The sequence below is a fragment of the Phocoena phocoena genome, chromosome 6 (assembly GCF_963924675.1).
Source record: "Phocoena phocoena chromosome 6, mPhoPho1.1, whole genome shotgun sequence".
NCBI lineage: Eukaryota > Metazoa > Chordata > Mammalia > Artiodactyla > Phocoenidae > Phocoena > Phocoena phocoena.
Genome location: NC_089224.1, coordinates 108,639,583 through 108,665,892, shown reverse-complemented (window position 1 = coordinate 108,665,892; position 26,310 = coordinate 108,639,583). Strand labels below are relative to the sequence as shown.

General features: G+C 55.0%; 1 protein-coding gene across 1 annotated transcript; it reads right to left on the bottom strand.

Annotated features, from left to right (window-relative positions):
- Positions 1-255: 255 nt before the first annotated feature.
- PTPA (protein phosphatase 2 phosphatase activator) lies at positions 256-26,154 on the bottom strand. Its single transcript, XM_065878812.1, has 10 exons — positions 26,124-26,154; positions 21,602-21,699; positions 19,078-19,164; positions 14,945-15,070; positions 12,671-12,788; positions 10,700-10,799; positions 9,665-9,789; positions 8,709-8,809; positions 4,385-4,492; positions 256-333 (listed from the first exon to the last, which is right to left on the bottom strand). The coding sequence occupies exons 1-10, from the start codon at positions 26,152-26,154 to the stop codon at positions 256-258; spliced, it is 972 nt and encodes a 323-aa protein (XP_065734884.1).
- Positions 26,155-26,310: the final 156 nt, after the last annotated feature.

Here is a 26,310-nt window from a genome sequence, read left to right as displayed (position 1 = left end):
ACAGCCTGCTCTCAAATGGGACTGAACAGGGAGGAGAGGGGGCCCAGGGACCCTGCACCCGCCCCTCTCCCCTTGCCTGTCCGCCACAGGGCAAGTCAGGAAACTGGCCACACTTTGGTCACTTCTCCCAACTTGGGTCGTTCAGCCTTATGCCCTGAACCTCCCTCGAGCCCACGCTCACCACCCACCCCAGTAAACAGCCTCTCATCAAACAGAAAGAACACAGGGAGGGGGTGGGGTGGGGGAGGGCAGGCACTAGCACGAAGTGACCGGGTGGATGGGCAGCAGGCTCCCGAACTTGAAGTGCTGGATCACCGGGAACTTCTCCAGGCACTGCAAGGAGGAGGGAGCAGACAGGAGAGGTGAGGGCCGCACTGCACCCCTGCCGGCCTGCTCGGCCTCTCGGGCCGCCTCCGAGGGACCCCTGGACGACTCCGGAGGCCCGGAGCAGCGCAGCTCCAGCAGGTGCCCACCCAGGGCTCAGGAAGCAGCCAGGCCTTTGGCGAAGGGCAGAGCTTCCGACCCATTCCTGATCACCCCCTCCCATCCAAAGACCCCGCACTCCACGACAATCAGGTCAGGTCCACCAAATAGCGAGAATGAGAGCGAGTGAGAGGGACCGAGGGAGGGGGGAGGGAGAGAAGGCAGCCTAACCCCACAAGGCGGCGGCCAAGAAGAGAGGCAGCGGTGACATCACTTGGCCCAGAGGGACAAGTTGGGGACCAGAGGTGAAAAGAACCCTCCAGATCATGGGGGTTCTCCCAGCCCTGGAAAAGAGGTGTGGGGATACTGGGACCCAAGCCCGAGAAGGGTCCAAGGCCCATTTTCCCAATGTTCAGTTCTCTAGACTGAAAAAGGCATCTCGGCACTTCCGAGTGAGACGATAAGAAGCAGCGGACAGCCTCCCCACCCCCAGGGCAATTCCCAGCAGCCCTGTGCGTGGGGCAGAGCGCTGCGCAGGGGGATGGCTGAGCGGGGGATGGCGCTGCTCCCTGAACCCAGCCCAGCCAGGGCCTTGGCCCCAGGGCTCTGGCAGAGGAGGGGAGACAGAGAGCAGCAGGACCGACCAAGAAGCTGGCCTGGCCCACAGGCAGCCAGAGCCCAGGCCCACACCGCACAGCACCGGGAAGGTGACGCGCCCCGGGCTCCCAGCCCCCCGCACCAACCCTGCCATGCCTGCCCACCACACAGGCAGCAGCCCCGCACATGTGAAGAAGGATGTGCCTCCTCTCAGACCTCTGGCTACAGAAACAGGCAGAATGTGCACCTCCTGGCTGGGGTGCAGCAAGACTTATGGCCTCCGAGAGGGTGAGAGTTCCATCCTGTGACCGTGCTCTCCTCCAACTAACTCAGAGAAATAAAGGCACGCCAGCGCTGGCCCAGGTTCCCTCACCTCAACAACCAGCCGCAGAGGTGCGGAGGTCTCTGCCCAGGGTGTGTGTGTGTGTGTGTGTGTGTGTGTGTGTGTGTGTGTGTGTGTGTGTGTGTGTGTGTGTGTGTGTGTGTGTGTGTGTGTGTGTGTGTGTGTGTGTGTGTGTGTGTGTGTGTGTGTACATGCGTGTCAGAGTAGGGGGTGGGCCACAAGGCCTGAAGGAAGGGAAATCTATGGTGGAAGGATGGGGAACCAAGCTCTGTCTGTGTGGGAGCAGAGCTCCAGGCCACAGCCAGGCTCCTGGGCCTGGGGCACAGAAAGTGGGGAGCAGGCAGCTGGGGGTCGGCGGTGGGGGGAGGGAAGAGCAGCAGATCCAGAAAAAGCAGCTGCCATTGTGCTTACGTCATGGAGGAAGTGGTGGGAGTTTGTCAAAGGGGGGCCCCCCCAGGGTCCTGGAATTCCAGAAAGGGTCAAAGGTCAACCTGCTTCTAGCTTTCAGGCCTGAGAAACTGTGAAGGCAAGAGGCTTAGGGGGAGGGCGCAGGGGCAGAGGTTCTCTCCACTCCTCCCTCAGGGACCCAGAACAAGCTTCCCCAAGGCCTGGGGCAGGGCAGGGGGCGAGGAGCTGGGCTAAAGGCAAAAGGCTGCTTGGGGCAAAGGAAGTCGGGGGCTCCAGGGTCACAGCAGAGGGAGCCTCTGGCCAGGTCTTTCTCCAGTGACCGGTGCCCCTGCGCTCCCCGTGTCCTGGGCAGAGCAACAGCTTCTGCCTGCCCATGAGTAGACCTTCCAGCTGGCGGCCCTCCCAGGTCCCGGCGACTCAGGGGGAGAAGGGGCTCCCCAGGTCCTGACAGGCCCTTCAGAAGGGAGCCCCAGCACGGTGATAGCCCTCAGGAAAAACAGACCCCACCCCCCACAAGGGTCCCGGAAAGCATCTGGCTCTTCAGTTCAGAAAGGCTGAACTGACAGGCAGTTTGGAGATGCAGACAGCTGGTCCCAGATCCTGACACCAGGCCCGGTCAGGCCTCTATGGCAGCTCAGGGGACCCGCTCCCCTCCAGCAGCCATCTCTGGCCAGGGGCTCTGGCCTTTGCTAACGCCCATCTGGACTTCAAGAATGGTGAGCCTCAAAGGTCTTCCGCAAGGACCAAGAACTGGTCTGGAAAAGCAAGTCCTTTCCTTGCTTTCCTCCGAGCAAAGAGCATGTGACCACATGACTCACAGGGACCAAAGAGTAAGGGCAACCCGCTAGCAACTTACAAACGAGTGTGGCATGTCACAGAGGCTCGGTGTCCTAAAACTAAAGTCAGTGAGTTCCCGCGCTGTCCTACAAAGCCGTGTGGCCGCCACGCAGCTCCCGGCAGGCTGTGTGCGCCCAGGGCTGGAATTTCCGGGTCTCAGGAAGGGCGCTGGGTTATCCGCTCGTGCTCCCTCATCTGGTCCTGAGCTGCGGGCACTTTTCAGTGGCTGACCTCCTTGGCTTCAACATCCAGAGAGATACTGACAACTGTTATACCACGGACTGTTTCGTCTGTGTGGCCCCATCACCACCTCTAATCTTAATTTGCTCCTCCCTCAACCTGTCAGCCAGAGTTCTTTTGCCTTTGGACAGGGCAGGTAGGGAAGGGAGGCAGGGTCTCCTCCGCCCTTAGGGGCCCAGGTCAAGCTAAGTTTAGTCACTCAAGTAAGAGCCTGCAGAAAGGACGGCATTTAAGATGCCAAGCAGGAACACCACCAAAGAGTCCTGCCTTGGGGGGGGGGGGCGTGGCCAGCAGGGAGTCCCCCTCAGCCCCCACTGTGGGACTGGGGCGGGCAGGGGTGTCAAGAACAACAGAACACATAAAGGGCAGGACCCCGGGTGCTCCCCAGCAGGAGGGCCAGCATGGAGGGCCGGGCTGCGGCCGGAAGGAGCCTGCACAGCCCCAGCAAAGGCTCCTCTCAGATTAGAGAGGTATGTGGGCTGGAACCTAAACACAGGATGTGAAGTCCAGAGGAAGGGGACCGGAGGCGGAGGGGGCGGAAGGGAGAGAGAAGGCCAGGCCCGGTCAGCTCCAGAGCCTTTAACCCCTTCAGGGCCATGCAGAGGGATCCAGGCCCACTGGAAGCGCTGGTACTACCAAACGCACCCAGCCCCCTACAGCCTGCCCTCCCTGCTCCCCTGCCTCCGTTGATGGGTCTGAGTGAGCTCTGGGTGTAAGGAGGCCACCCGAAGAACCCCCCGTCCCCAGGAGAGGGATGACCAAGGGTCAAGAGAGGCGCACCTGCAGGGCAACACCTGAGACCACCAGCCTGAGGGTGAAAAGAGGGGCCTCTGGGACCCACTCCTCCCGGTGAGGGACTTCATGCCCAGGCCCTCCCCTGGCCAAGGTCAAGCAGTTCCAGGATTGGCCTGCATAAGATGTGCAAGGAGCCAGAGGAAAGCATGGGGTGGGAAGAAATGTCTCCTCCCTACTTGCCAGAAAAGAAGCCACCTCCTTGGCTGGGAAAAGGGTGCCAAAGAGGCGAGCAGAGAAGGGCAGGAGAGGGGACAGCCACCTCCCAGCGCGGGGAGCTCTGGAAATCCAGACCTCTCCCTGCCTCTCTGACTGGAGAGCAGCGAGGACCACCTCAAGTGGTCATTAAAAATGCCAGCTCCCGGCCTCCCACCTGCCCAGCGATCAGACCCACCGAAGCTGGAGGGACATCACTTCTGATGATGCCTCCAAAGGATAAAACCCTTTCCCAGGCCTGTTTTCATTTTCGTGTCCCCACAGGAGACAGAGCTGAGAAGGGCCTCCAGTCATTTGACAAGTGGGAACAGAGACCCCCGAGCAGCGGGGCCTTGGCTCAGTCACAGGGCAGAGCTGGGCCTCAGTCCAGTGCTTTTCTGACTGCCCATCCCACAGACAAGAGATTCTGAGGCCTCAAGCGTCAGAGGGGCTGGCCGGCAACTCAGAGCTGGATTCAGAACAAAACAGCGGGGTGGGGACGAGGGAGATGCAGCCCAGGACCAAGCGTGCAGGCCAGTCCCCACTCACCTCGGCCTTATACATGCGGATGAGACCCTGGTTCACTTTGGACCAGGAGGGGACGGCACTGATGTTCCACAGCTGGTTGGAGTGCTCTGCAAAGGGGCCTGTCTTCATCTGGAAAAAAAAAGAGTCCACAAGCTGGAGAGATGGGTCGCCCAGGAGCCCACCCCCTGCTCCCCTGCAGCAAGGTTGTGGGAGCATACACACGTACACACACGCCCAAGTTGCAGGCCCGTACATATATGTGGACACACACACAAGTGCCAGGACAGGGTCCCTCTTGGCCTGCCACAGGCAGGGCTGGAAGAGCTGAGGGAGGGGTCGGTTTGAGGGAGGGCCCAGACCAAACCCAGGCATCTGACTGCCCTCTGCATGGCAGGCAGAAGGAGAAGGAAAAGAGGGGGCAGACATGAGCCACAGGGCACCTGCAACAGATGGGGGAGGAAGGTCTGTCTGTTTAGAAAGCCAGCCTGACCTGGCAGGGGAGTGGGGAAGGGAGGGCAACGGCAGCAACGGCTCTGTTCCCAGTCCCTCCTCTTGGAAGAAATTCTGCGGCAAGCCCAGTGGAGCCCCCATGGTATCAGAAACCACTGCGCTGAGACGAGGAAGAGCTCGTGTACCTGAGTGCACCCCGTGAGCAGCACGAGGCCAGCGTGTCTGTATTTGTTAACAAGCAGGTCACAATCCCCCGCCACACAGTCCCCTCCCGGGCTGATAAGCAACACTGATGATGCTGGGGGAAACAGGCTCAGCACCCGGAGCCCCAGGTTTCAGAAGAAAGAGTTTCAAAAGCAAAGAGGCTGAGCTGGCAAGAAAGCAGACTTGGACCTTGAGTAGGTGGAAGGTTCCAGAAGAGGCTGTGTGTAGAGGCGGGGCTGGTGGAGAGCTGTTCCAGAGAGGAGGGATGGGTCTCCATACTGGGCACCATAAGCATGAGGTCCCAGGAACACAAACCCCCCACCCTTCAGCTGTGGACTCGCCTGGTGACCCATGCTCGCAGGCCTCTCACTCCTGCAGCAAGGCAACTCTTACAAAACTGTAAGATCTACGTCGAAAAAGATGCCATTCTACCCTTGCCATCTCCCTCCCCTGGCCCAAGTCCCCCCAAAGCCTGTCTCAACCCCCGGGGTTCGAGCAGTGAGGCCATGGCCCATGGTCCCCACAGGGCTTCTCCTGGGCCAGTCCCTTCACCCAGAATCTTTCCCCTCCTCTCTGTAAGGCTCCCTCCTCCAGGAAGGCAGCCATGAGCCCCCAGCCTGCAGGGGCTTGGCCTTCAGGGTGCTTTGTTCCCAAAGTCCCACTCAGGCTCCACCCCGCCCTCCCCTCGCCCCGCCCCTTCCCCAGGCTCTGGGCCCCACGGGAGGAGCGCTAGGCTCCAGCCCTCTCCTGCATACTTCCAGGCCCTGAGAAGCTCAGGAATCGCTGGAGCTGGGGAACCAGTTTCACTCTGGACTAGGCCCCGTGAGCGAACCACCCAGGAGGCACCCTGCTGGCTCTGTCACAGCCGCAGCTCCAGGGGTCTGCTCAGCGAGGGCTCCGTGGCCAAGGCTGGCCCAGGGACGTGGGGAAACCAGGGGTTCTGCCTGTGGGCCAGCATCCCCCGCTAGGGGCACGGGGTGGGGGACCCAAAAGGCCTCTCTGGCCCGCTGGCAGAGCCGGGGGGAGGCCCGAGCTCCGGAGCCCCAGTGGCCCGGGCCGCCTCCGTGGAAAGGCCAGAGATGCTATTTAGAGGGGCTGCCCCCGCCCCCACCCCCAGCCTTCAGGGTCCCAAGGTCTCCTTAGGTCCTTCAGAAGGAGCCTCTGCAACTCCGGAAAGGAAAGCAGATAAGGGGGGAAAGGGAATGGGGTCAAGAAGACAAAAAACATTCGCTTATTCCAGCCACAAAGGGAGAAGAGAAGGAGCGAGAAGGAGCGAGCGAGCTGCAGGCCCGCAGTGACCCCAGGGGGATCGCATGAGTCAGAGCAGCCATATTGAGCAGGAAATTACTCACAGACGCTGCGTTCCTGCCTCTCCACTCCCAAGAGAATCGGCCTTTTGTAAATGGTTCCTCTGTCAGTAACTGAGGGGGGTGGGGTGGGGGGAGGCTCTGCACAGCGCCTTCCTGTCAGCTCCTTCCCTTCCAGCTGAAATCTGATCCCTCCCTTCCCAAAACTCCAAATTTAGAAGCCAGATTGAAACTGAAATTCTTTTCCTGCCTGCCCTGGGCTCTTAAAGGCGCCAGGGCTGCATTTCCTGAGGCGGCAGGAGCCCTGCAAGGTGAGGTCCCTCATCAGGGACGCTCAGGGACACCGGGGCAGGTCGCAGGCTGGTCCCGGCGGGAGGAAAAGCACGGTCTCATTTCCAACTTCTTGTTTGTTAAATCCCCTAGCTGCACCAGCTCTAGTGATCCCTGGGGTCTCCAGAGGCAACACTGCCCCCTTCCTGACCACAGCAGACAGAGCTCCACGCAGGCCGCCGGGTCCCCACGTCCCAGCGTCAGGCCTCGGGCCTCCGTCACCACCAACTGGGGGCTGCGAAAACCCTGGTCCGGGTGGTGAGCCCAGACTCCGGAGAACTAGCACAATGTGTGCCACAGTCAGGAGCTGCGCCAGCCTGCTCTAGGCTGGCCGAGTGGGTGAGAGGGGCTCTCGCCGGTCACTCGGCTCTGGGGCACATCCCCTGCTAGCGGCCAACGTCCACCACCAGGCCCAAGCACCGAGGCCCCGGGCGAAAACCAGGCCTCGCAGAGAGCGTGTGGAACCACCGAGGAACTCCAGGGCCTGCCGGCCTCCTGCCAGTTCTCGCCTCTCCCTCAACTGTTACCAGAACCTCCGAGTTCAATGTGTCTTTAGTGCCACCTAGTGGCCACCGTAGGATTCCCTCTAGCAGAGGACCTGGGTCCCAGACTTGAGCAAAGCTTTGGAGTTTTCACACCAGCGTAATCGAACAAACAAACAAGGAAACAAAGTTTTAAGCTGGAGTCAATTCCCATACTCCCTGAGGCCCAGCCTGGCGTTCCTCCTTGTTAGTTACTGACAGGGACCCAGGGGCTTGGCCAGCCGGAACAGCTTAGCCTCTTACCCCCAGGAGCGGGCAAGGCCACCCCTTCTCCTCACCCAGCTCCTCCTGGGGTCTCCCCAGCTCCGCACACCCTCCCATTCTACTCTGGAGAGAGCAGCATGTGACTGGCTCTCAAGGCAGCGAGCCAGGCTGCCCCGGAGTCCTTCCGACCTTGGGCTGCCTGCAGTGCTGAAAGCAGCAGATCTCTGAGAATCGAGTGGTGGCCGCCCAGCCGTCAGGACGGCCTTCATTTGCTGACTTGGAAAAACGTGGCATTCCCCTCTGGCCTCTGCAGTTGGGCGCAGGCCTGAGCCGACTGCTGACCAGGAGAGTCGAGCTCTGGCTGCTTGGCCAGGAGTCTCCCCCTCTTTAGGGGGCTCAGAACGGGCGGCCAAGAGAGAAGCCCGCACCAGCAGGGGTGCCCACGGGTGTGCGAGGGACATCACTGGGCCAGCAGGAATGCCTGCGGGCGTCAGGAAGGAGAACGGGGGCGAGACCCTCTCCAGGTGGCAGAGCCAGGGTGCCCTTTGGGAGCCTGTGGGGTGGGTACCAGGCAGGGAGGATGAAAGGCCCCCACACCTCCTGAAAGAGAGGCCCGAGCGCAGTGGGTCCCCAACTTTCATGCCTGATCACCTGGCATATGTGTTTACATTCAGGTTCCTAGCGCTCGTCCCCCAAGATTCTGATTCAGAAAGCTGAGGTGGGGCCCAAGAACGTGCATTTTCACGAGCTCCCCAGGTGACCCTGAGGAAGCGGTCCAAGGCTGCACTGGCGGGAGGCCCTACTTTAGCAGGACAACGACACCCAGTTAAACGACCCCCGCTGGGTGGGCTGGGGGTCCAGGCCTGTCACTTGTGCTTCCAGCACCTCCCTTGGCCCAGGTCCAGCAAAGCCGTGTCCCTTCAGCAGGGATCTGTCCCGCCTTCCACTCCAGTCTCTCCAACTCTTGCAATGGCTTCGTCCCACATGCACACAGCTCTGCAGACCCTGTGGCCCCCACCCTTCAGACCTGCTGCGTCGGTCACCAAGTCCACGTAATGACAAGGTCTTAATCTGTCGGCTCCAGTAGAAACCCCAGAGTACTGATTTAGAGGAAGAGAGCCTGGACAGTCAGAAGGTGGCTTAACCTTTCAGAGAGGCCTGGCTGGGCTTCCTTTTCAACAACCCACTTCAGGGCTTGGCCCTGCCATCTTCAGATGGCAGCTCCGGCTCCTGTGTCCAAAGCCACCAGCCTCAGCCCCTTTTGGCCCGGAGGCTGCCGCGGGCCCCTCCCTCAGCCCTTCCGCTCACCTCGGTGATAAACAGGACGCACTCCAGGAACATGTAGTCCTTGTGGCTCTCGTTCACGGCCTTCTCATCGACAAAGTGCCTGGGCTCCAGACACGGGTGGTCTGGAAACAGCAAAGAGCCCCGGGGTTTAGAACCAGGCGTTCGCGCCGGCGGGGCACCGCAGCCCCGTGCCATCTGCACCCACCCCACGGCTGCAGTCCTGCCCACCGCCCTCAACGCCTGATCTCGCTGGAGCAATCGATGGCCCTGTGCAGGTCTGTACTCTAGTGTAATAAGCTCCAGCCCTGCTGCTTTCCAGCCATGCCACCCAGTTGCCTCACCCGTGCAGTGGGGCTGTGGAGTGCCACCTGAACGTCAGGAGCACCGTGAAGCACCTGGCACTGTGCCTGCACGGGTGAGTGCTGGGCAGCGGTTTGCCGGCAAAGAGCCTCCCCAGGGTGCTTGCCTGAAGCAGAGAGCAGTGCCTGGCGCAGGGAAGTACTCAACAAAGGGTCGTTTATTAAGATTACTCCGTAAGCAGTTAATCCTACGTGGAAACAGACGTGGACCCTTCACCCACTCTGGCTCGCCCGTGGGAAAGTGGGAGGGACCCTCAGAGCGGGCCCGGAGCGAGCAGCAGCTCCTCGATGGGCGCCCCCCGTGCACAGCTCGATGATAACAGCGGATGGTGCTGGTCACTGAGTCAAAAGAACCCCTCATTTTCAACAAAAAACCCCGCAGCTGCCGCCAGGAGCCGGGGCGCATTTCACACCAGTCCGTCACGCGCCAGGCGCCCTCGCCCCAGCCCGTGTCGCTTTCCATTATCTGCCTCAGCCTCCCCAGCCTGCCACGCCAGCTGCAGCAGAAGGTCGGCAGCGAGCAGCCTCCATCAATAGCCGGTCTAATGCCTGCTTTCCAAGCTGTCACTGTGCGCCCTGGGCAGGAGGGGAGGGAGGAGGGCCAGGGGACCTCAGTACCTATCAGCTGCGAACTGCCCCAGATGAAGGGCAGAAACTGGAAGTCATCCAGGCCCCACACGCCCTGGCTGCCGGCCGGCTCCATCCTGTACGTCTTCTGGAGCTTCCGCATAACCTCAAGGTACCTGCACAGGAGGGCAGGGAAGGGAGGGGAGGTGGCAAAAAGCAGAAAGACAGTCTCAACCCTTTGGCCAATGGGAGCAAAGGAGGCCGGAAATAACCACCTAAGAGTGTAACAGATCTCCTTTTCAATGAAAACCTGCATGCCTGTGTTACGCATCGGCTGATACACTCAAAATTATGGAACTTCATTTTCTTCCCTCACACTCAGCCTCCTTTTGGCCCACGAAAGGGGCAAAACACCAACTGGGAAAGGGGGTTAGTGCCATCACCTCCTGACAACTTGAGAGCCTGGGCGGGAGCCGCAGCTCCTCTTGCTTCGGGTTGCCCATAGGAAAGCTGATGGGAGTCCAAGGAGATCATCCCCTAGATCCCTTCGGGAACCGCCCCTGGAGCTGCGGCATCAGCAGCACCAGAGTGGGGCCCTGAACAGATGTGTCAGCGCCTTCTGGTGACGGAGACACACCCACGTGCCGGGAGGTGGTCTGGGTGGTGAGGGGAGCAGGTCAGAGCCTGACTGCTTGGGTTCAGCTGGTTGTGACCTCAGTGAAAGGACCCGATTTCTCTATGCCTCAGTTTCCTCATCTATAAAATGGAAATGAGCGTCTTCGTGAGAATAAAAAGAGTTGTGTGTAAAGCGCCTACAAGTTACCACTACGCGAGAAATGCTACAGAAGCATTAGCGGTCGTTACGTAACATTCCCTTCGCTTATTTTTACTTGAACTTGAACCTGTCAGAAGGAGGAGTCCTGGACACCCTGTTCACAGACACAGCTTGATTAGGACAGGACAAGAGAAGCCACGGCCCCTCAGGAGCCCCCTCTAGCACCCCGTCCCCAGTCTGATGGTAACAAGGAGGAAGGAGACCCGGCTGCTCCTCCCCCGGCCGCCGCCCCTCCCACCGGGCTCACTCACCGATTGAACACCTTGAAGACAATGGCTATTTGGTCGTCCACTCGCAGCACCCCTATCTTGCAGAGACAGCAGAGGAAAGCAGCAAAGGCAGCTTCATGTCCTGGGGGAGAAAACACAGCCGAGGTTGACAGTCTTCCAGAAGGCATGGGACTGTTCTTGGCCTCACCAGAGTCCAAATCACTGCTAACTTCCCCTCTAAGGACGGAGGTGAACATGGAGGTGACGGGGCCTCTTCCCCACCCAGAAAGAACTAGGTCCTTTTAAGAACCACTAGTCCTATAATCCTACTCCTAAAAAGGCCCGGGCTGGTGGGGCTTCAGTAGGCATTCGCATCTCATTCTGGAGGTTTAACTCACCCATCAGTCCTGCCCTACTTATGCAGCACCTACTGCAGGTGGCCACGACCGCCCATGTCAGGCACTAGAGGGACAGAGGCCCTTGTTTGATAGTTTATGACCTATCAGGATGACAGACATTAAATATACAATCACTTCTATGAACCCACCTCTGAAGGAGAAGGATAGGGTGATAATTGGAGGATATCACAGGGGGATCCTGACATTAGGGTTCAGGAAGGCTTCCCTTCAGAAATAACATTTAATTTGAAAGATGAGTAAGAGCTGGCAAGGCACAGGGCGTGAGGGAAGCAAGAAGGGCACGCTAGCCAGGAGAAACAGCACATGGAAAGGCCCTGACGCCCCCCCAAAACAACAACAACCACCGTGATATGTTTGAAGAACCCTAGGAAGGCCAGTCTGGCTAAAGCAGAGAGAGCAAGGGAGAAAGTGTAATGCAATGAGGCTGGAGATCAGACAGGCATTTACAGCCACAGGAAAAAGGTTCAGACTTTATCCTAAGAGCAGTAGGAGCCACTGAAGCCTTCGAAGCATGGCCACACTGCAGGGTCAAAGGGCACCCCCCTTCCTTCCCAGTCACATCAAATAGAAATGGTCAGCGCTACAGAAACCACCGGCGGGACTCTGGGCCGAATCCCATGGTTCATGGTGTCATAATAAACATATTTGGAGGGAGGGGAGGAGAGAATATTTCAGTGGCTTCCTGTCCTATTTCTGCAGAAGAAGGGTCCCTGCAAGGGCCTGGAAAGCTAATGAGCTGTTACTTTCACCTGCACAGTTTTTGATCATGACCAGCCAGAGTCCAGGCCACCATCACGCAGGGGTAGTCATCACCCTTGCACAGCTAAGAGCATCTGAGAGTGGAGGAAAAACCCAGCCCCTGCTGACCTGGCCACTCCCCACCTCCATGTCTTCCTGGTCGGCTGGTCTCAGTCAAAGCGCCGCCCCTAAAAGTCTCACTCGATAATAAGCCTGTTCCTCAGCATCAGGGGAGCAGATGACAGAACTTTCCCATGACCCAGGTCCAAGGGGGCCCTTCTCCAGGCCTGCCCCTGGGGCCGGGGCTCCTCCAGAGGCAAGGGAAGGGCCCGAGAGAGCAGTAGCTCTTGCATTCGCCTGCTTCAGCGTGGAAAGGAAAAGAAAGGCGGGCCTATCAAAGCAGCGACCCTCCTCAGCCACGCCTGAGCTAGATAGAGGACACCCCCCTTCCCTGTTAAGATGCCCACAGCGCTCCCTCTGAAGGGCACCGAGTGGCTAACAGCAATGCTCCACAGCGCTGCCAGAGGCTACCAGGGTCTTTCAGTTCTCAAGGCTTCCGTAAGCGGTTGTCTCGGGATACACTCAGTGCTCAACAAATTATCAGTTTGGGGATGACGATGAGCGCACAGCGAGGCCCTCTTCACAGCAACAGAAGTCAGCGCTGCGCTCACACCACCATGCATGTGGCACCGGCTCCCCCTGGTGGACCAAGCCAGAGCAGCAGGCGTCCCTGCACCTGCCGCGCTGCACCCCAGCTGGCTCCCTCACCCCACCAACACAACCCAGAGCGAAGAGCAGGCAGCCCGAGAAAGGGCCACTGCGAAGCCAAGCAGGCGCCGCCCACGGTAACGGGTACCTGTGCCGTAGTCGATGCGCGTGGAGTTCCCGACTGACTCCTTTAGGTAAACAGCCACCTCGGGCACAGCAGCTGCCAGATGGGTGGGGACCACCGTGGCCACCAAGTTTTCTGCTTCCTGATAACATAAGAGACACAAAGTGGTGGCAGATTAGGCAGCATCTCGGTGGCCAGGTGCCAGAGGCAGCATCTTGGCTGGAGCCTGGCTGCCACAGCGAGCAGTCCTGGCTCCCTGCTCTGACTGCCCACAGAAGGAAGAGGAGGGAGAGCATGTCTTTTCACACAACGGAGACCACCCTGGGGTGGCTCTTCATCTGCTGACCCTCCCTCCAGGGGACACGGTTCTGGGGGCAAGACAGGAGGGATCTACAAAGAAGCCATTCGACTTTCCCACCTAGTAACTCACTGACACCTCCAGAGATGTCCTCTTTCTTCATACTCCCAGCGAGGGAGTTTGTGCCCGACGTCCACCAGAGACGTATGCAAGGACGTTCACGGCAGCATTATTTATAGCAGCCGAAACGTGGAAACAACCCACAACCGAACCGTCCGGCAACGGCAGAAGGGATAACTTGTGCTATGGCCTTACCCTGGAATGCTGCGTAGCAAGGAAGAAGACCCACTGCTCCGCCCAGCACAGGGGAGTCACACAATGTTGAGCAAAAGAAGCCAAACATTTACGTGAAGTTCAAACACAGGCAAGATCGAGCTACAGGACAGCTGTCAGAAGCGTCTGGGGGATATCAACTAGGAAGGGGCACCAAGGCCCTGCTGAAGTGCGGGAATTTTCCATGGCTTGACATGGATGGATGCAAGGGTAAAAACATGTTAAGATCTATCAAGGGGACTTCCCCGGTGGCCCAGTGGTTGAGACTCTGCCTGCCAATGCGGGGGATGTGGGTTCGGGCCCTGGCCCAGGAGGATCCCACATGCTGCGGAGCGGCTCGGCCCCTGCGCCACAACTGCTGAGCAACCCCCGCCTGCCACAACTAGGGAGGGCAGGCACACAGCAACGAAGACCCAATGCAGCCAAAAATAAATAAATAAAAATAAATTTATTTTTAAAAAAAGATCGATCAAGCTGTACATGATTGACAGCTATGGCTTGTCAGCTTTCTTTAAGTTATAACTTAATAAAAAAAAAATACGCCCATGTGCCATCTTAGAGACCAGAAGCAGCCCCAGGCCGCTCTTACGCAAGGACGGTGTTTTGCTGGGTCCTTGGGACTCCCCTCTGTTCCATGTGAAAACACTAGGCCAAAGAAACTAGGATGCAAGTTTCTCCAAGTTCAGTCTATAAACACCTGGCATGAGGGACTTCCCTGGTGGTCCAGTCGTTAAGACTCTGAGCTTCCAACGCAGGGGGCGCAGGGTTCAATCCCTGTTGGGGGGACTAAAATCCCATATGCCACGTGGCGTGGCCAAAAAACAAAGAAACAAAAAAACCCAAAAATCACCTGGCATGAGAATCTCCTGGAGACCTGGTGAGAATCTGGACTCCCAGGGGTGGCTATCCTTCATGTTTATTTTTTGTTTGCTTCTAACAGGTATTACCTTTGCATGACTCAAAAATAAATACATTATAAAAGGGATGCATTGAGAAGTCTTACTTCACCCTTTCCCGTCCACCCCCTCCCCCATCCTCAAAAAAAGAAACCACAGCCTTATTTGCCTCTTACATATCCTTCCAGTGCAAACTGAGCAATACAAACATACCTTTTTTGTTTCCCCTCTTTCTTACCAAAAGGCAGCTTGCCGTGTGCATAACACCCCAGCTCCCCTCTAACCTAACAGTACAGTCGGCCCTTTGTATCCATAGATGGAGAACCCATGGATACAGAGGGCTGACCGAACCTCGCCATTTTATACAAGGGACTTGAGCATCCGCAGGGGGTGCCGGAACCAATCCCCCACAGATGCCGAGGGACCACTGGAAGTTGCGGTCCCTTCCCGAGTTCCTTAGTCGGCCTCCCTATTCTCTCTCAGAGCTGCATGGTACTCCCTGGGTTGACTTTCCAATTTATTTAACGGATAATAAACTGCAGATGGACACGTGGGACGTTTCAATCCGTTGCTACGATCACCTAATAAACAGCCCTGTGCAGAGGACTGCGCATCCACAGTGGTGATTCCTGGAGGATGGCTGCGGGAGAGGGTAAACGCATTTGTACTTTGAGAAACGGAACTGCCATTTTAACAAACTCCCCAGTGATTCTGATATTTGACAGCTCTCTCCCCAGCCCAGCCCCCAAGCCTGTCCTGCAGCAGCCTCACCTCGTCAAGTTTGGCATACCAGGTCCTGTAGGCCTTGTTCCCAAATCGAGAGGGCTGGTCCACGGGAGGAGTCTCATCAATCCACCTGTCCAGCGTGTTAAGGAGAGCGACCAGCTTCTCAATGGCCTGTGGAGGCAAGTAGAGGGGGCCAAGCCATGAAGACTAGTGTCCCCAAGCTAGAGCCACAGAGGGAAGAAGTCCCAACTGCTGCTGGACAGTGACCGCGAGGCCTGGCACTACTGGCATCTCCCTGCTGTCCCCCTTTCTTCCCACCACCCTGAGCATGAAGGAGGGGACAGGTGAACACAGTGAGCCTTACAGAAAGGGCCTGGCACTAGGCTGAGGGACCAGCGTGGCTTCCGCACCCGGTTTCACAGCTCACCCGGGGGAGCTGCCACGTGAGCACAAGCTGCGGCCCTGACCTGCTTTACTACATTTTATTGGTGTCTTCCGTCTAGTACAGGATACCTGCTCAGCACTGAAAACAGATATGCAAAAAGGAAGAAAACAAAAATGACCAATAATCCTGCCACCCAGAAAGCAACACCACAGGTATACCCCGCTTTTCGAAAGTTCGCTTTTCGCCGCTTTACTTTTACGGAAGACCTACATTAGTAGCTGTTTTTGCTAACAGAAAGAAATCTAAAGAGGATTTTCACTTTACACTACTTTGGTTTACAAAAGGTTTCATAGAAACGCTCTACTTTCAGATAACGGGGGAACCTCTATTAACATTTTAACGTACTCTTCTATTGCATCTTTTTAATAGTGTTTTCCATTGTTTATCATGGTGAGAATTTTGAAGGCAGCTGGACCTGCCTTCAAATCACAGCTAAAACACCATTTGGTTGCCGCAAGACCTTGACCAAGTGACTTTAACTCTCTGAGCCTGTTTCCTCATCTCAAAAATGGGCACGATGGAAAATGACTCCAAGGGCCGTCACAAGGACTAAGTGACAATCCAGGAAGCACAGTGCCTGGTACAGGGTGATGGTACACATCCACACACAGACGCTGAAACAGGCATCACAGGGCACACGCCACTTCGTAGCCTGATCAGTTTCCTCATGACCCTCGTTCCACAGCAACATGGAAACATAATTTCGCAATTTTGCAAAAGCCTCTAACAAGCGAATAATATTTCACTGTACCAATGTACTGTGATTTACTTACCAAATCCCTCACTGTTAAATGTTTGGGTTACTTCCAATTGTTCACCCCATGAACAATACCCTGTGCAGAAATGCTGGGTCAGAGGTGCGAACGTGGGTAACGCTTTGTACGGCCAGCAGTGTCTGAGACCCATCTCTCATCTCTCACCTCTATCTCTCCTACAGAGGGCAGGGACTAAGGAGTGGAATCGGTGTGACAGGCCAGGCAGCGTTAGCACACCAAATGTTACTCACCGAGGACATCAGGTGATGCTATCTATCTAAAACAAAGGTCTGTGAGGGCAGCTCCAGAAGTGCCCCTTCCAGATGTAGCTCGCAGAAATGGGCCAGGACAAAGGTAACGAAAGGCTCGGGGAGCACACGACACAGGGGACAGGTGGGCCGGGAGGAGGGGCCTTGCCCAGAAGCAGATCTCGCCTGTGTCTGCCAGGTACAAATGGTATAAGGAGACACCTCCAGGCGCTCCTGGCGGGGGTAGGAACTAGCAAGAGGTGCCCACGGGAAAAGGGGCAAAGGCACAGAGGGCGAGGCACGGTCAGGTCTGCCACTGCGGAGACTCTGCAGAGAAATGGTCCCGAGAGCTGAGTGTGTATTTGTGGGGAGGGAAAAGGCGGCCTTGAGCTAACGGGGTACGTGGTAGCCCGTGCCCCCCGCACCGGGAGGCACAAACCACACTGCAGTCCGTGCAGTCCACACAAATAGCAACGTGACAGTGGCCCTGATGCTGCCCTCCCTCACCTCCCCTTTCCCTACGCTTGGGGCCTGGGAGAAGAGGAAAGTTATCTGTAAGAGGAGAAAGTTCCCTTTATACCTGGCTGTGGCCAAGGGCCAGGGTGACAAAGAGCTGCGTTGCTGAAATGTGACCAAACGCTCTGCCAGAGCCTGGCTTTGTGAAGAACCAGGTCGCCAGGAAGAGCTGATAAGGACAGAGCAAACCTAACCCCATGCAGCAGCTGGGACTTATAAGGGTTGGTGCAGTAATCCTGGCCCCAGAAGCACCAGAACAGATTCCCCAGAGAACTCTCTTCTCAGTGAGGCACTGAAGGGGATATAAAGAAGGTGCTTGAAGCCAGCGGGGGGCCAGGCCCCAGCTGCTAGCTCAGCTGGGCCAATGAATAATTAAAAGTCTCCTATAGCTTCTCTTTCTGGAGAGGGTTTTTGAAGGCAGGGGCTGCCTCTGTTGTTTGCCTTGTTGGGAGGAGAGGGTTGGAGGGGAGGGAGCTGTGGGCTGAAGCCCCTAGGAAGCATGAAGAATAATTTGAGCCACCCTCCTCCTCCTTGAACCAAAGCTTCCTTTTCAAATTTCATGGACCAGTAAAATTTTCTCCAAAATCTTACTTGCCAAATTTAAATTCTGCCCTCGTTTAAAAAAATCAAATGGAACAACAACAAAACATAAGCCTCCTATCTACTATCACCTTTATTTTACAAAAATAAAACATTTTAACCCCCAAAGAATAGGACAGACATAATTTCAGAAGGAAGGAGCGCATTCTAAACAAGGGTCTAGACGATCTCATACAGCGCCTCGCAGGTTCCCCTTGCTGTGGGTGGTCTGGAAGCCGCCCCCAGGCCACTCCGCCCTCCCCCCTCCCCCTCCCCCCTCCCCTCTCCCCGCAGTGACAGAACAGGACCTCGGCCTCCCAGCAGCCAGCTAGGGTCCAGGAGCATGAGGGCTATGCCAGCCTTGCCAAAGGTGGACGGACTGGGCCAGGGCAGGGCCAGGCCTTACCCGACAGACCGAAGCTACAGCTAGAGAGCTGGGTGGACAAGGCACTGAGAGGCTGCTCGGGCCTGGGGTCTGAGATAAGATAAAGCTCAAGGGGGCTCTGGGCTGCCTGGGACAGGAACACAGGAGGCCGCTGGAGGCCTGGCACCGGGGCTGGGATGGCATCCAGCAAGGGCCGAGAGCTTGCCCGTGCCTATCAGCCTCCCCACAGCTCTCACCCTCCCTCTACAAACAAGCCGGTCTTTGAAACACAGCCAAAGAGCACCAAGCAGCGTACGCCCTGCAACTCAGCATTTCCACCTCTCGGAATGAATCCTTAGGAAAGAACGCCCACAGGTCTATGTGCGAGGGTGTTCAGAGCAGCAATGTTTAGGGAAATAACCTCAAAGTCTAAGTGGGGGACTGTTTAAACCAGCGAGGGCATGGCTCAGGGGGCAGAGGAGCCCCCGGGGCAGGTCTGGGCGACAGTCCCCTCGCTGCGAGCAGCTGGCTGCCCTCGGGAGCACGTCACGGGGCGGAATACAGGGCGCGGCCAGCGTTTTTGTTCGTGTTATACAGGTTTCTAGCAGTAATCTCTTTTTTTTTTTTTAAGATTTTTTTGATGTGGACCTTTTTATTTTTTAAGTCTTTATTGTATTTGTCACAATATTGTTTCGTTATATGTTTTGGATTTTTGGCCGCGAGGCATGTGGGGTCTGAGCTCCCCGACCAGGGACTGAACCCACACTCCCTACACTAGCAGGTGGAGTCCCAACCACTGGACCGCCAGGGAAGTCCCCTCTAACAGTAATCCCTTCAGTGAGCATCTTTACCTCTTTTGCGATCATTTTTAATTTAAAAAGTTACATACAGACACCAGTTGACAAAAATGCAGGCTAGGGAGTTCCCTGGCGGTCCAGTGGTTAGGACTCCACGCTTCCAATACTGGGGCCCGGGTTCAGTCCCTGGTCGGGGACCTAAGATCCCACAAGCCACACGGTGCGGCCCCAAACAAAAGAACAACAAAACGAAACAAAACAAAAATGCAGGCTATAAAGCAGCTTATATACCTTGATCTCAATTTTATAAATACACATCTATGCACAGATTTTTTTTTAAATTAGAAATGCAGACACTAAAATGTCAGCGGCACATGTGTCTGGGCGATCTTAGTTTCTGCACTGGGCCCACTGTGGGCTCTTGGCAGCTATTTTTGGAAAGACCCGGCCCGGCAGGCTCCTGCCTTTGCCTACCTCGGAGACTCTGTACTCGAAGCTCAGCTTCTTCCCCTTCACACCTTCGTTGAGGGTGAGGATGAATCCGATGTAGTCAGCGTAAGCCTGCCAAACAGAGTGGGGGCGGGACGTGGAGAAGGGTGTCAGAGCCCCACCCTCTACAACCTTGACAGCCCCCAGCTCCACCCAGTTACCAAAGAGCTCCAAGCTGCCCCCGGCTCCCACCCCGACAGCAGGAGCAGCAGAAAGATCCCAACCTGATCCTCCATCCAAAACCACTGGCAGGCCAATGACCACAGTGACACCTGGACCTCCAACCAGAGTCTACTGTGCACTCACCATGGCTGCCAGCAGTTTCTTTATACAACAACCCCACAAGGTAGACACTATCATTGTCCCCATTTTACAGATGAGGAAACCAAGGCTTCAGGGGAAGTGACTCCTAAGACCAAGATGTCATTAGACGTGGAGCTAGGACCCAGCCAGCCAAACTCCAAAGTAGAGCGGCGAGTACACCACCGTTATACTATACCACCAAGGGTCCATCCCCTAGTAACTTTCCAGATGTTTCCCCCACCAGGCAGGCCAGGCTGCGTACCTGCATTGCAGATGCCCTGCTCCCAGGAGATGAAGCTGCTTTCTGCCCACGGCCAGGTCTCCCAGCACACCCATCCCCAGCTTCCAACTGGGCAACCTCTTCCCCACGGGGCTGCAGGTTACAGCCAGCAGAGGCCTAAGAAAGCACTGAGGTGCGGGCCCCTGTAGAGGCAGCTCCTGGCAGCAAGCAACTTCTGTGTGGCCTTGTTTCTTCTGCATCCCTTTTGCCTCTCACTTTCTTGCTTCCTCTTTATCCAACACTTAAGGATGTCGGGGGGGGGGCGGGGGGGGGGAGACTTCCCTGGCGGTCCAGTGGTTAAGAATCTGCCTTGCAATGCAGGGGACGCGGGTTCGATCCCTGGTCTTCGTTGAAGGTGAACTAGATCCCTCATGCATGCCGCAACTAAGACCCAGTGCAGCCAAAATAAAAAGAAACTAAAAAAAAAAAAAAAAACAGGCAGCGGGCCAGATTAGGCTGCCCACCTACAGCCTAGAGCACAGCAGCTCAACCCATGGGGCTCCAGAGCCAGGCAACCTGGAGACGTAACTCTTTGGACTCTCATCTCGACCACTAACTGTGCCTTGCTAGATGTCTAAATGTCTTCACCTCCTGGCCTCAGTTTTCTCAATTTCAAAATGGAGATGACCTCAGAGTCCCAGGGTTTTTGTGAGGGTTAAATCAGCTAAAGCACCTGGCGCATCATAAACACCCAATGTTCTTTGGAAAACATCTAGGGGAAAGCAAGGAACTAAAGCCACGTTTGGATTCAGACAATCCTGCAGGTTCAGGGAAGAGAAAAGTGGTGGCTCTCAACCTGGGCGAGACGGCTCCCAGGAGACTTCCAACATGTCTGGAGACATTCTTGGTTGTGATAACTGGGAGGAAGGCTGCTACTGGCATTGAGTGGGTAGCGGCCAGGGCTGTTACTAAACATGCTACAGTGCACAGGACAGCCCCCTACAGCAAAGGATTATCTGCCCCAAGCGTCAACAGTGCTGAGCTTGAGAAACCCTGAGGCAGAACAACCAAGACGATGAAAGGACTGGAAACCACATCCTTTGAGCAGCTAAAGAACTAAGGCGTTTATCCCGGTGAAGACCTGGGGGAGAAAACAACTCAGAGAAGACACGATAGCCATCCCCAGATATTTAAAGGGCAGGCTTGTGAAAGAGGAGCCAGACAGGCTAGCACGACCCCGGCCCCAACAAGGCTGCGAGGACTCGGGCTCAGCGTAAGCACAGCAGACTCCTCACAGAGAACCTGCCAAGCTTGCCAGGACCCTGGGCCACCCTTCTACACAGGTGACACTCCCCACTCCAGCTGCCCAGACCAGGTGTAGGCAACTGGATGGAGCTGGACGCAAGGCCTTCCCTGAGAACTTGAAATTGGCTTTCTTTTTCTTAGTCCCAGTCTTTCCACAGCCTGTACCAGAAGCCGGGAAGGTACAAGCTGTTGTCTTCTGCCTACCATGAAGACTGAGAAGCACAGAAAACTGGGATCCCAGTTCCCTGGTGTTTTAGACTCAGCCACTTCCCTGCCCTAGGTTTCCATGTGGTAACCTCCTCTCCCTGTGATACACTGGCTCCCAGACTTGCTATCACTTGCAACCAAGCATCAGGGTGACCCACTCCATCATGTAGGATGTTCAGCCAATACAGTAACACCCAAGGGGCGATGGCTTACAAGAATCTGGAGCAGAACTCTCCATGGTTAGCCTCACCCCAGCCCCCAGAGACCTTCCCACTAAACTGAGTGCTGCCCCTGAGGAGGAAGAGACAGCCAGCTCCCCTGTCACCTCTTTCCATAGCTTCTAAACAGCTCTGGCTCCAAAAGCAAGAAGGGTCAGGAGCTCACAGCCCCACTCAGGCCTAGAAAACCACTGTCTTTGAAAAAGCCCAAGTTTCTCATCCAGTTCTGACCCTACAGTGCAGACACCATTGGTACCTGAGAACGCTTCCATTTGCCCATGTCTGGAACAGTGTGGATCTCTTTTTTTGGAATGATGAAGTTCTGAGTGGCTGGAGGGATATCCTCCGAAGAATCTTGACAAAGAAAATGAAAAAGCAATCAGATAAATAGAATCCTTCCCTCCCAACACACACACACACACACACACACACACACACACACACACACACCACACACACACACACACACACACTTTTAAACCAAGACTCCAACGCGCAAGCCCTAGCATAAACCAGACACGTACTCCCAGGATAAAGTATTGGCTTGTTAAGCCAAACCCACTGGCTTCCTGCCTTTCCTCACTCTGCGAGGAGCTGGGCAATCCTGGCAACCCCCTCAACAACTGATACGTCCAGTGGATCTGCCATGCCCTCTCCTCCTGCTTCCCAAGCAGGCAGAAAGGTTAGAAGAATAAAGCCAAGTTGACCTTTTAGACATAAACAGGCAACTCAAAGAAGAAGAAGGGGAAAAAAAAAAGGCCAAGATACATTTGAAAAAAATTACCAACATCCCGAATAAGCAAAGAGATGTAAATTAGATGAGACTGCTTTTCTAAATCAGGTTGGCAGATTAAAAACATCTGGCACTGATTGGGGAAGGGGAAACAGGAACTCTCCTGCACTGTTGGTGGGAGTCTTAGATGGTAGAATCTGCTGAGGGGGCAACTCAGCGCTGTCTTTTGAAGTAAAAACTGCATTCTACACCCACTGAGCCAACAGGAGGCATCAACCCTACAGATGTGCCCACAGAAATAGACAAAGATGTATATAAAAGTGCTTACTGCATCGAAAAAAACTAGAAACAACCCAAATATCAATCAATAAGGTGATGGATTAATAATGATATGCCCGTATGATGGAAATCTTCCTAGCTTTTGAAAAGAACAAAATCTAAATTACTGACATGAGAAAAACAGCCTAAATACTAATAAATGAAGAACCAAAACTGCAGTATATTATATACAATATAATCTTACTTTTGTAAATGAAAACTTTACATACTAATATAAATAACACATATACCTATTAGCTTATGCATTGGAAAAATCTAAAGGATTAAACACCAAAGTTAATAGCTGTCATCTCTAGGAGGTAGGATTTATATACTTTCTAAGCTACATATTTTTTTTTTTTTTTTTTTTTTTGCGGTACGCGGGCCCCTCACTACTGCCGCCTCTCCCGTTGCGGAGCACAGGCTCCGGATGCGCAGGCTCAGCGGCCATGGCTCACCGGCCCAGCCGCTCCGCGGCATGTGGGATCTTCCCAGACCGGGGCACAAACCTGTGTCCCCTGCATCGGCAGGTGGACTCTCAACCACTGCACCACCAGGGAAGTCCTACATATTACTATTAAAAACTGACACTGTAGTACTTTTGTGGTCAGAAATAAACTATTTTAAATAGAGTTTCTGTATTTTCAGAAGCTGAGGGAAAGGAAAATACAGGGTAGTTTGTGTATCCCATTTAGCTGAAATGTATGTTTTGCTGCATAAATCTTTTTGTTTGATAATGGGACACTGCTTTCTGAAATCTGAAAAACTCTGAATTCCAAAATACACCTAGTCCCAAAGGTTACAGGTTGGGAGTTGTGGGCCTGAATCTACTCTTGGAGATTTGTCAGATTAGTAAATCCCTTCCTTTAAAAATGAAAACTCTCAAAAAATAAAAATAACTTTTAAAAAAATAAATAGGGCTTCCCTGGTGGCGCTGGGGTTAAGGATCTGCCTGCCAGTGCAGGGGACACGGGTTCAAGCCCTGGTCCGGGAAGATCCCACATGCCACGGAGCAACTAAGCCCATGTGCCACAACTACTGAGCCTGCGCTCTAGCACCCGTGAGCCACAACTACTGAGCCCACGTGCCTAGAGTCCGTGCTCCACAACAAAGAGAAGCCACCGCAATGAGAAGCCCACGCACCACAACAAAGAGTAGCCCCCGCTTGCCGCAACTAGAGAAAGCCCGTGCACAGCAACGAAGACCCAACGTAACCAAAAATAAATAAAATTTTTTAAAACTAAATTTATTTTAAAAAAGTAAATAAATGAAAATGAAAACTCCCCAAGAAGTGTAAAGGACTATCAGTCACTCACAATGTAGTATAAATCTGTTCCATTGCTGTCCTCCTAAAACCTAGTTCACATCAGCTGCATGGAGAAAAGGGAACAAAGACCTAAGTAGGTTCTAGAACATATGACCTTTGGGGGACTAGAGCCTGCCTCGAGAGGCCCTGAGGAAAGGAAAAGTGCCAGGAGACCTGGAGACCTAAGGAGACAGAGAATCTGGGATAAGACCAAGGCAAACCTCTGCCTAATTCAAATTCAACCCAGGGCCCCAAAAACCAGACCAGAAACTCTCTTCCTCCTCCCACCTGTTCTGCAAGTCCTGTTCCCAGAGCCTTCAATTGACGACCATCCTATTAATAAATTGCTACTTCAAGTAAGATGCTAAATTAAAAGCTTTGTAGGTCAGGCTGGTGACCTAACCGCATTGTTTTTATGGGAAAATGTGTTCTACATTCCAAATTATCCATTTGCAAATGATCTTTGGGAACAGAGCCCTTTTCTAAATTTGCAAGAACTGTTCCCTGAAAGGGACTAGCCTTCCCCACGTTATTTCACAGGGCTGGGCCCTGTTCCCAGAGGAAAGGCTACTTGGAAGTTTTGCGACCAATCACTGATGAAACACACACACACACACACACACGCACACGCACACACACACACACACACACACAATTCACCAGAACATGCAATCCCAAATCAAAAAGACAAGACTTCAAACTCGAGACTGTGATCAGCGAGGTCAGACCCACAGCCTCTCTAGCCTCAGATTATTCTGCCTCTGACAAAGGTGCCACGGGACAGCTGGATCCCCTACAACCAACCCTCAGTATAAGATGGAAACCTCCAGAGTTTTAGAGGTGTTCCTAAAAAATCCCACAGGGTATAATATGTTATCACCTACGACTTGGGAACCTGTCTACATGTTTTAACCTGTACCATCTTTGAAAAGGATAACAGCAATCCAGATTTACTGATTACCCCCACGCCCCATGATTTGCCCACACCATCGACGGAACACACGCTACCAGCTCGGTGAGGAAGCTACAGTAGCCCCATTTTGAGAGATAAGAAAACAGGGTCACAGAGGCCGCAGCGTGCCAGGTAGAGCCAGGTCTATGTAACTCCAGAATCCAAGGTTTTCATCACTACACTGAGTTAAGCAGTTCTTTCCACTGCTCCTAAACATCCCTTGTTTCAAACTTCAAAGAAGGAACACCTCCTGGGAACCCGAATCTTCTCAGCCCTAGATAACCTCCCTGAGCCTTCCTCGGTCTCAGTGCACAGGTTCTCCCCCCACACCTCCCACCGCCCATCTTCACAGACACATTCATCTCACTGATAATTCTGGTTGTCTTATATATCCTGATGTCATTACCGGAACTCCTAAGGTCACATGCACAGAAGTTTTGTACCAAACAAAATAAATGTCAGGTTTCAAATGCCTTAACAGACCATACCCAGCTCTTTGGGGTTTTTTTTTTTTTTTGCTGTTGTTGTTGTTTTTTTGTGACGGGGTAGGGAGTGGAGGGGATGCCTCTTTTGATCTTCAAAGTTTCTCCCTCCTGAGACCTTCCCAGAGGTCATAAAAGGGGAGACAAGGTAGAAGGAACAGTGAATGGTTTCAAAACATTAGCTGTTTTGAAATAGCTGTTTAGCCAACCTATTTGCACCTTTGACAGAATTTTAAAAGTCCTTCTTGACTCAAGGGAGGGGACGGGGAGGGGTCAGCAAACACCCTTCCATTTCCCCACGTTACCGGTCTAAGAGGATCCTTTCCCTCGCACCTCCATCCCAGTTATTTGAGATGCACAGTGTAAATAAAAGTTACAGATGGTGATGCCAGAAAGAAAGTCGTCTCTTTGCACAACCAGCGTTTTTAAATCAGTGGTTTAGAGGACCAAGGGCAGTTTCCCTCGATAACTTCTTAGCCACTGAAACTCCGGAGCCCGGTCTCCAAGGGGAAAAGAGAGCAGGTGATGAGGGGGAGTCAGGGCCGAGGGGTCGAGGCAGGCCCCACGGAGCACCAGCCCCCAGCCCCAGTGCAGAGTCTAATGAAGACAGCAGCCGCCATCCCCGCCTGCTTCCCCGCCAGGTCAAGAGCTGACTTTAGGAGGAGCAGCCCAGGTGTGGAAAAGGCCTCCCCTTCGGGCCACGGGGCTGCCCGCCCGACCGTCGGGCAACTCAGGCTCCCCAAGTCCTGGCGTTACGCCCCACCCATCGCCCTTTTGCAGTCCCGGGATCCTACCCTCCCTCCAGATCCCCCAGCACTTCTCCCTCGGGGGCCAAGAGCGTTTGCCCCTCGAGCTCCTCCACCTCCCGACCCTCCTCCCCTTCGCTGAGCAACCCACACACCGCACCCCCCACACCCCACCCCGTCCCCGCCCCCACGCCTGGCACCGCCCCCGACCCCCCACTCCACCGCGGCCCCTCCGCCCTACCTGGCTGCGACCGCCGCTCGCCCTCAGCCATCTTTCTGCCGCCGGGGGCCGGCCTGGATGCCTGCAGTCCCCTCTCACCTTTCACCCCCGCACCCACCCTGCCTTTCCCCGGCCCCACCACGCGCTCAGAGGTTTCCGAAGAGAAATGAGCACCGGCCGGCTAGAGCCGAAAACCGAGAATTAGAGT